General features: G+C 40.4%; 1 protein-coding gene across 1 annotated transcript; it reads left to right on the top strand.

The window, feature by feature from the left end:
- LOC134186931 (paraplegin-like) lies at positions 1–9387 on the top strand. Its single transcript, XM_062655029.1, has 21 exons — positions 1–194; positions 247–325; positions 388–420; positions 1242–1402; positions 1636–1716; positions 2089–2231; positions 2296–2407; positions 2820–2872; positions 3579–3687; positions 3985–4105; positions 5124–5229; positions 5305–5369; positions 5624–5688; positions 6005–6167; positions 6513–6739; positions 8022–8105; positions 8165–8237; positions 8302–8348; positions 8574–8687; positions 8750–8827; positions 8944–9387. Exons 1-21 carry the CDS (start codon positions 21–23, stop codon positions 9103–9105), a joined length of 2250 nt encoding a protein of 749 aa, XP_062511013.1. The 5' UTR covers positions 1–20; the 3' UTR covers positions 9106–9387.
- Positions 9388–9474: the final 87 nt, after the last annotated feature.

Below are 9474 nucleotides of genomic sequence, written 5' to 3'. Positions count from 1 at the left end.
ACAACAACGCAATTTAGTGAATGTTGCGTTTCGATTGTTCGTTTTTTCGAAGGCAACGCGTTTTTAAACAACTATATACATATCATTTTGCTTCAAGGATTGCCTCAGTTCGTAAATGGAGTCGACTTAGAGCATCTGGTGTCGAAAACTTTGCAGAAAACGGTCGAAATCATGCGAGAAGATCTCTTATTCTGGTTGTTTCAGTGGCTTTGTCTGTGAAAATCACTATAATGTTATTTCTCGTAGTCGCGTCTTCGTTTTGTGAGTCGATTGCATCAGACTGTTGACAGGCGAGCGCATGATCACACACAGAGATGGTTGTCAGGTAGAATACCCGTATGTTGGTTTAATGGCAGTGAAGAGGATTTATATTTGTTGTTGTTATAGTGTTGAGACGATGGCAGTCAAATAGACCAAAAGGCAGGACAGAAATTACAGACATGGGCATAATTATGGAGCCACCCTGAGCATGTGACTTAGACTAAAAAATTATCGGGCTTTCTCAGACACTGCAAGTACATGCATCTACAGCAACAGCTGCATTTTTTAGTAAATTAAAACAAGTCATAATGGTGAGGTAATAATGGCTCTGATTGTGCCATTCACATGTCTGAGATTGGAGGTGATCATGTGTGACCTACACGAATGCTTCTTGCTGTCAGTTCAACCAATTTAAAAGTTAATAATGAAAATCGTTTTTCAAAAAGATTCTAAACAATAAAATGACTTTGTTTATGTCAGAGGAGATTATACGTTTCAGTTTACTTGCATGTTGTGAGTCTGCTCTTGTGACGTTACAACATGAACGGTTTGGACATGGTAATGTATGATGGCGGTGGTTAGTCTGGTCATTCTCTAATCCTTTGTTGCTACGGGTTGTCAAAGCGTCCAATCAGAACAATATAAATACCCAAATAGCACGACTTATGTAGAATCAGCAAGTCAGCAGGTATATTCATAAATCCGCAATTGTTGATTTTCATGCCTCAGCTGATATGGGGTGGCTCCATAATTATGCCCGTGTCTGTATTTGATGAATAAAAATTGAAATCAATAATATTTTGATATATATATATATATATATATATATATATATATATATATATGGTTGTCTCAACTTGTCATGACTGATAAAGGTTGTGTGTGTGTGTGTGTGTGTGTGTGTGTGTGTGTGTGTGTGTGTGTGTGTGTGTGTGTGTGTGTGTGTGTTGTCTGTTTACTAAATTTTCTTTTTGTCTTAGGTTTACAGAATCAATCAAATGAGCCTGAGGGAGAGCAGTTCTGGCAACGTCTATTGGCATACATTCTACTTGCAGCTATTTTTCTTCTCTACAGCACGGGTGATCCTGTACCTCAAGTCAGCTGGTCGGTCTTTCGTAGAGAAATGTTGCAGAGAGGAGAGGCGAGCCAATTACATAACAATACACTAGAGTATTGTATTGGAGGGATGCATCTCACAATACGCTAGACTATTGTATTGGAGGGATGCATCTCACACTACACTAGACTATTGTAGTGGAGGAATGTATCTCACAATACACTAGACTATTGTATTGAAGGGATGCATCTCACAATACACTAGACTATTGTATTGGAGGGATGCATTTCTGATGTCTGTGTTGTTTGTATTTCTAGGTAGCAAAATTAGTTGTCAACTCTAGCAAGGACAAATGTTATGTTTATCTTCATCATGGAGCCATTGTTCATGAGAAGGAGGTGAAGCAATGCATACTAATATTGATGTGATTTGGCCCTAAAGATGAACAGTAGACACAAAAGAGATAAACAGACAGACAGACAGACACAGACAGACAAACAGACAGACAGACAGACAGAAAATATCAAATAAGTGCGATTGACAGACAGACAGACAGACAGACACAGACAGACAGACAGACACAGACAGACAGACAGACACAGACAGACAGACAGACAGACACAGACAGACAGACAGACAAATGGACAACCAGACCAACAGAGAGACGACAGACAGATGGACAAACAGTCAACAAGATAACAAGACCAACACAACAAATCAGACAAGATCTGTGTTCTATAATATTAACTTTCAAAGCTAATTGTGTACAGATTCACCGAGCTCCTCCTCACTTTGCGTTCAGCATCAATGGGGTAGAAAGCTTTGAGGATCGTCTCATTCAAGCTCAAAAGGAATTACGAATTGATCCATCAGGATATGTGCCAGTCATTTATGAGCCATCTGACTCTATCATGTCAGTTACGTCACTGACTCGCTGTATTGCTTGTCATGGTGACCTACACTGGTTGTGTTTGCAGGATGACGTTTGTTTCCAATTTGCTTGGTGGCTTGGTCGCACTTGGTGTGTTGTATTTGTTGATGCGTGGGTTGGGCTCGAGGGGACAGGGTGATGGGAGCATCACATCTATGGTATTGTGTGTGTGTGTGTGTGTGTGTGTGTGTGTGTGTGTGTGTGTGTGTGTGTGTGTGTTTGTGTGTGTGTGTGTGTGTGTCTGTCTGTCTGTCTGTCTGTCTGTCTGTCTGTCTGTCTGTCTCTCTGTCTCTCTGTCTATCTGTCTGTCTTTCTGTTTGTCTCTCTGTCTGTCTTTCTGTCTGTCTCTCTGTCTGTCTCTCTGTTTATCTGTCTGTCTCTCTGTCTGTCTCTCAGTTTGTCTTTCTGTCTGTCTCTCTGTCTGTCTCTCTGTCTCTCTCTGTCTGTCTCTCTGTCTCTCTGTCTCTCTATCTGTCTCTGTCTGTCTGTCTCTGTCTGTCTGTCTATACATGTATGTGTTGCAAGGCATGTGTTTGTGTGTTGATAGTTACTGACTTGTCAATGTTATAGATGCCATTTACGAAAGCAAAAGCAAGAATTATAACTGATTCTCTGGAAGTCAAGTATGCATAACATTTCTAATCATTGACAATTCACATGTATACATGGTTGTAGTTAATTTTGTTTGCTTGTTTGTTTGCTTGTTTGTTTGCCTGTTTGTTTGTTTGCTTGTTTGTTTGCCTGTTTGTTTGTTTATCTGTTTGTTTGCTTGTTCGTTTCTCTGTTTGTTTGCTTGTTCGTTTCTCTGTTTGTTTGCTTGTTTGTTTGTCTGTTTGTTTGTCTGTTTGTTAACCTGTTTGTTTGCTTGTTTGTTTGCCTGTTTGTTTGCTTGTTTGTTTGCCTGTTTGTTTGTCTGTTTGTTTGCTTGTTTGTTTACTTGTTTGTTTGGCTGTTTGTTTGTCTGTTTGTTTGTCTGTTTGTTTGCCTGTTTGTTTGCTGGTTTGTTTGTTTGTTTGCTGGTTTGTTTGTTTGTTTGCTGGTTTGTTTGTTTGCTGGTTTGTTTGTTTGCTGGTTTGTTTGTTTGCTGGTTTGTTTGCTTGTTTGTCTGCTGATTTGTTTGTTTGTTTGTTTGCCTGTTTGTTTGCTCATTTGTTTGCTTGTTTATTTGTTTGCCTGTTTGTTTGCTTGTTTATCTGTTTGTCTTTGTGTTTGTTTGTGTATACAATTGATTTGTTTGTTTGCTTATCTGTTGTGTTTCTTATGTTGTTGTTATTTACTATTTCTGTTTGTCAGTTTGTGCAACTTGTTTGTCAGTATTGTTTTGTGTAGGTTCTCTGATATTGCGGGGATGGATGAGGCAAAATTGGAAGTGATGGAGTTTGTTGATTATCTGAAAGCACCTCAAAGGTTTACTCAACTTGGAGCGAGGATCCCTAAGGTGAGAGAGAGAGATGTCTCACAATAAAGGCAACTGGAAGGGCAGGCAGACAGACAGACAGACAGTTTGGGCCAGACTAGAATGTAATAGTGTTGTTCTTTGAAAATATATGTATTGACAGACAGACAGACAGACAGACAGACAGATAGACAGACAGACAGATAGACAGACAGACAGACAGACAGATAGACAGACAGACAGACAGGTCATTGAGGTGCATAACGAATGAAGACATAGAGTAGGTTACTATTGCCATTTTTCAATTTGAGAACATGTTTTTTGTGTTTTTTCTATTAGGGAGCTTTGTTGACTGGCCCACCGGGTACAGGCAAAACACTTCTGGCCAAGGCTGTTGCCAGTGAAGCAGACGTTCCCTTTATTTCTGTTGCTGGTCCTGACTTTGTAGAAATACTTGGAGGTGAGCAGCGACAAACTAATTGATGTAATACAAACATTGAGAATAACTGAATAACAACAAGTTGAAACAGACTGACAGACAGATAGATAAACAGACAGACAGATAGACAGACAGGTAGGCAGACAGACAGACAGGCAGACTGACAGATAGACAGACAGATAGACAGACAGACAGACTGACAGATAGATAAACAGACAGACAGATAGATAGACAGATACTTTATTCTCATATAGACTCTACTATATGCTAGGATTTTTTGAAAGCAAACCATTCCTTGCAAACAACAATAGACAGACAGACAGACAGACAGACAATGCTAATGTGATTAGTAGAAAATTAGGAAGAGCAGGACAGTTTACAGACTCTCTAAACGTTGATGAAGCATTTGTTAATTATAAGTAGGTAGGTTTTGTTGTGTGGCCCATTGTGGGCTTTTGGACTGGTGTTTGAACAATTAGACTGTAATAGTGCTGATGTATGAAAATATATGTATTGACAGACAGACAGACAGACAGATAGACAGACAAACAGACAGGCAGACAGACAGACAGACAGACAGACTGACAGATAGATAAACAAACAGACAAATTGACAGACAGATACTTTATTCTCATACAGACTCTACTTGTACATATGCTAGGATTTTTTAAAAGCAAACCAGTACTTGCAAACAACAATAGACAGACAAACAGACAGACAGACAGACAGATAGACAGACAGACTGACATATAGATAAACAGATAGACGAACAGATAGACATGCAGACAGCTAGACAGACAGACAGACAGACAGACAGAAAGATGGATGGATGGATCATTTTTCTGTGGGTTGTACAGCATCTGGGCTGTTGGATTGTGGAACTATATGAGTAGGCTGTTCCTTGTCCGAGCAGATTAGGATACTAATTTATTAATTATTAGTAAGTATACCATTTATAGCATATTACTGTTGTTAGTAAGTAAGTCTCCAGATGGAGTTAAGCAGTGTTCACTTATTTTTGATTGTTTGATATCAATAGGTATTGGAGCAGCTCGAGTACGAGATTTGTTTTCTCAAGCACGAAAACTTGCTTCTTGTATTGTCTACATTGATGAAATAGATGCAGTTGGACGAGCAAGATCAGGGTACGTGTGTATGACATAGCAAGACGTCATACTGTTGTCTCTCATCGGTGTGTTGTCTTTGTGATGTATGACTAGCTCTGGGATGGATGGCCAGACTGAGATGGAGAATACATTGAATCAACTGCTGGTTGAGATGGATGGTGAGCTGTGTGTGTGTGTGTGTGTGTGTGTGTGTGTGTGTGTGTGTTTGTATGTGTGTGTGTGTGTATCTGTGTGTGTGTGTGTGTGTGTGTGTGTGTGTGTGTGTGTGTGTGTGTGTGTGTGTTGCACTTGTGCATGGGAGTGATAATTTGATATTAATTATTTGATATTAATTATGTTGTAATTGCGCGTTGCTTCTAGATGTGGAGTGTTTTGTTTTGTCATTTTGAGTCTTCTTGTTGTGTATGTTTAGGCATTAACACTCTGGAGGGAGTTGTTGTGATGGCTTCAACAAACAGACCAGATGTGTTGGATCAAGTGAGTAAAGCATGTGTGTGTGTGTGTGTGTGTGTGTGTGTGTGTGTGTGTGTGTGTGTGTGTGTGTGTGTGTGTGTGTGTGTGCGTGCGTGCATGTGTGCATGCATGTGTGTGTGTGCATGCGTGTGTGTGTGTGTGTGTGTGTGTTTTATTGTCTGATCTTGTGTATTCATTTACTCATTTTCTGGCTACTCATTTATCCAACATTTCTGTACATACACAACTCCACCATCATTTCTCTCTTGTCAATATTATTATGAGTTTACTAGTCAACGGTCACATTATTATTGTATATTGCTTGTTTGTGGTTTTGCAGGCATTGTTGAGACCCGGTCGATTTGATCGTCAAATTGCTATTGATCTTCCCACGTTGCTGGAAAGGCAGGCCATCTTTGAAGTTCATCTACGTGATTATCTGTTGGCACAACCACTGAAAGCATATTCTAGACGATTGGCAGCGCTTACACCTGGTCACAGTGGTATGAAGTGCAGACGGACAGATGACACACGCACACACACACACACACATGCATGCACACACACACGTGCACACACACACACACACACACACACATTGACACTAACACACCCACGCAATGCACACACACACACACACACACACACACACACACACACACACACACACACACACACACACACACACAAACAGACAGACAGAAAGCAAAGCAGGCAGACAGACAAACTTGCAGATAACATATGAATGACCAGACAAAGAGACAATGTCACATACATACAAACAAAAAGACACACACAAATTGTATTTGATATTGCGACCTCATCTTGTTTGTCTCCACATCTCATAGGAGCTGATATTGCCAACATTTGTAATGAGGCTGCTCTACATGCCGCAAGGAATCGTAAGATGGCAATCGACTCAGAGAACTTTGAATACGCAGTCGAACGTGTGATTGCTGGGATGGAGAAGAAAAGCAACGTGATGACACAGAAAGAGAGGGAAGTTGTGGCGTATCATGAGGCAGGACATGTACTTGTAGGATGGATGCTGAAACACACAGATCCTGTTCTTAAGGTTGGTCTGTTGACCTTGTTGCTTTGGTGGCTTTTGTAGTAAAAACTATTTGTTTGTTGTAGCTTGTTTGACTCTGTTTGTTTGCCTGTCAGTCTGTTTGTCTGTTTGTCTGTCTGTTTGTTTGTCTGTCTGTCTGGTTGTCTGCCTGTCTGTCTGTCTGTCTGTTGGTCCATTTGTTGTCTGTGTGTTTGTCTGTTTGTTGTGTCTTTCTGTCTGTCTGTCTGTCTGTCTGTTCATCTGTCTGTCTGTTCATCTGTCTGTCTGTTTGTCTGTCTGTCTGTCTGTTCATCTGTCTATCTGTCTGTCTGTCTGTCTGTCTGTCTGTTTGTCATATAATATATTTTCATACATGACTACTATTACAAACTATGTTCATGGCTAACAAGCTGTGCTACTGCTTTAAAGCCTTTTCTGGCCATAACTACTAAGCTAATGAATAAAAATGTTTGTCTGTCTGTCTGTTTGTCTGTCTGTCTGTCTGTGACAGTGTCTGTCTATCTGTCAAAGAACATTTATTGAAAACATTGACGCTAATACAGAAAAGGCTACATATAACACTAAGAGTTCAAGATAAACGACCATAGTGGTTGCAGAAGAAAGACTCTAACGAACAGCCATCTGATGTTTGTCTGTCTGTCTAGTCTGACTGTCTGCTTGTGTGGCTGGCTTGCTGGCTGTTTGTTTGTCTGTCTGTCTGTCTGTTTGTGTCTTTCTGTCTGTTTGTCTGTCTGTCTGTCTGTCTGTCTGTCTGTCTGTCAAATACTTATATTTTTCAAATCCAAAGAAATTTTCATCAAGAGCTTAAAAGCTAGTCTCTAAGTAGAGTTCCTCTAAATCAACAACAAACACTTAAGTCTACAACAGATGACCCCATAGGGGGGTCAGAATACATTTAACCACTTAGTTTAAAACAAATTGATATTCGTCAAGGACACTGCAAGATTTTTGTCCAGCTGAAATTACTGCCATCGTCCTAGAGATCACACTTGAATTGCATTACTGCAGCTTGATTGAAAATTGTCGTCTTCAGTGTGTTTTGAACTCAGTAATGTTAGATCGTCCATTGTCATCTCTCCACGAAGCAGAGAGGACCCTCAAGTACTCAGACGCTTTGTCCCCCAACGGCCGAAGTGTTCGAATACGTCTGTCTGTCTGTCTGTCTGTCTGTCTGTCTGTCTCTGGTTAGCGGTTTGTTTCTTTGTATGTTTTATATCTGTGTGTCTACATCTAATGTGTTATGTACATAGTCATTTAACACCCAGCAAGCGTTCATTTTGTTTAGGTCTCAATTGTTCCTCGCACTAAAGGTCCACTAGGCTATGCTCAAGTTCTACCATCAGATCAGAAATTCTACAATGCAGAGCAGGTAGCTTGATGATTAATATCAATGTGTGTTGCATTATTATTATTAGTATTTTTCTGTAGTTATTTGATCGTATGTGCATGTTGTTGGGAGGACGAGCTGCTGAGGCTTTAGTGTTTCGTAGAATAACGTCTGGTATGAGATGGGCTGTAGTGTCATTTGTGGTGAGGTTTCAGTTTGTGTGTTTGTGTTGTATTAGGAGCCCATGATGATCTGAGGAGAGTGAGTGAGTTGGCGTATACTCAGGTTGATAGAAATCTATGCATTGGTTGACAGACAGATGGAGAACACACACACACACACACACACACACACACACACACACACACACACACACACACACACACACACACACACACACACACACACACACACACACACACACACACACACACCAGTAGATGGACGGACAGACAGACATATGGACAAATCCAGTGACTTGTTTGAACTTGAGCTTGTTGTTGCAAATAGATCCAAGTGTTTGGAATGAATTCAAGAATTGGCCACATTTCCTTCCCTCTCAGTCGATCAAGCGACATGGTGAAGAAACCATTCAGTCAAAAACTCTCCAAGATGATCGACGAGGTACAAAACATTAACACAAGAATTATACAGTCACGACAACAAACGTTACTATTTATCAACAGGAAGTAAGGCTGCAGGTTAGTCAAGCATACAGTCACACAGAGCAAGTATTGAAGGAACACCATGATAAACTGCGCAAGGTAAACATTCCTTGATACCCTTGGAGTCCTGCAGTTTTGCGCACCTAGAACTTTGCGCAAAGGTTGGAACTCCAAGGCTCTACATTCAATACATTGTTTGCATTTTATTTATTTAGCTGGCATTGTCACTGATTGAACGTGAGGTTCTCAATTACGACGACATTTGTCATCTGCTGGGACCGCCTCCTCATGCTGATAGTAAAATGTCACTCATTGACTTTAGGAAACAAGTTGAGAGGAGCACACATGAAGACGGCGTCGTGCAGCCATCGCAATGATGAATTATAACATCGACATGTAGATCACATTGCAGTAAAGATGTTTGAATGTGCTTGTAAATATAATCGTTATAATAATTATATTTGAGTTTAAATATCTTTTTGGTGTTGGTGTAGTTGATGCCTATTCTTGTTTGGGTATGACTCGCTGTACATGCTTACGACTTGACTAGAGGTGGCGATCAATTATCTATAGCTGTGCATGTGGTTGGACAGATTGTGTTGGCCTGATTGGCTGCATTTCCAGACTGGTAGTAATTTACTATGCGTATGCATAGTGTGCAGACGTTAAATCATTCAGTGGTGCACCAGACAACTTGACAGACATTGACCATGCGGCCTCGCTTCGATCGTTTGCCTTGCAGTTCC

Source organism: Corticium candelabrum, chromosome 11 (genome assembly GCF_963422355.1).
Source record: "Corticium candelabrum chromosome 11, ooCorCand1.1, whole genome shotgun sequence".
Classification (NCBI taxonomy): Eukaryota; Metazoa; Porifera; class Homoscleromorpha; order Homosclerophorida; family Plakinidae; genus Corticium; species Corticium candelabrum.
Note: the sequence above shows the minus strand (reverse complement) of the source record. Positions and strands in the feature narration are given on the sequence as shown.

Coding starts and splice junctions, on each gene's coding strand:
- LOC134186931 (XM_062655029.1), top strand. CDS start 21: ATGTTGCGTTTCGATTGTTCGTTTTTTCGAAGGCAACGCGTTTTTAAA. Junction 2,408..2,819: donor ATGGGAGCATCACATCTATG/GTATTGTGTGTG, acceptor TCAATGTTATAG/ATGCCATTTACGAAAGCAAA. Junction 3,688..3,984: donor TTGGAGCGAGGATCCCTAAG/GTGAGAGAGAGA, acceptor TTTTTCTATTAG/GGAGCTTTGTTGACTGGCCC.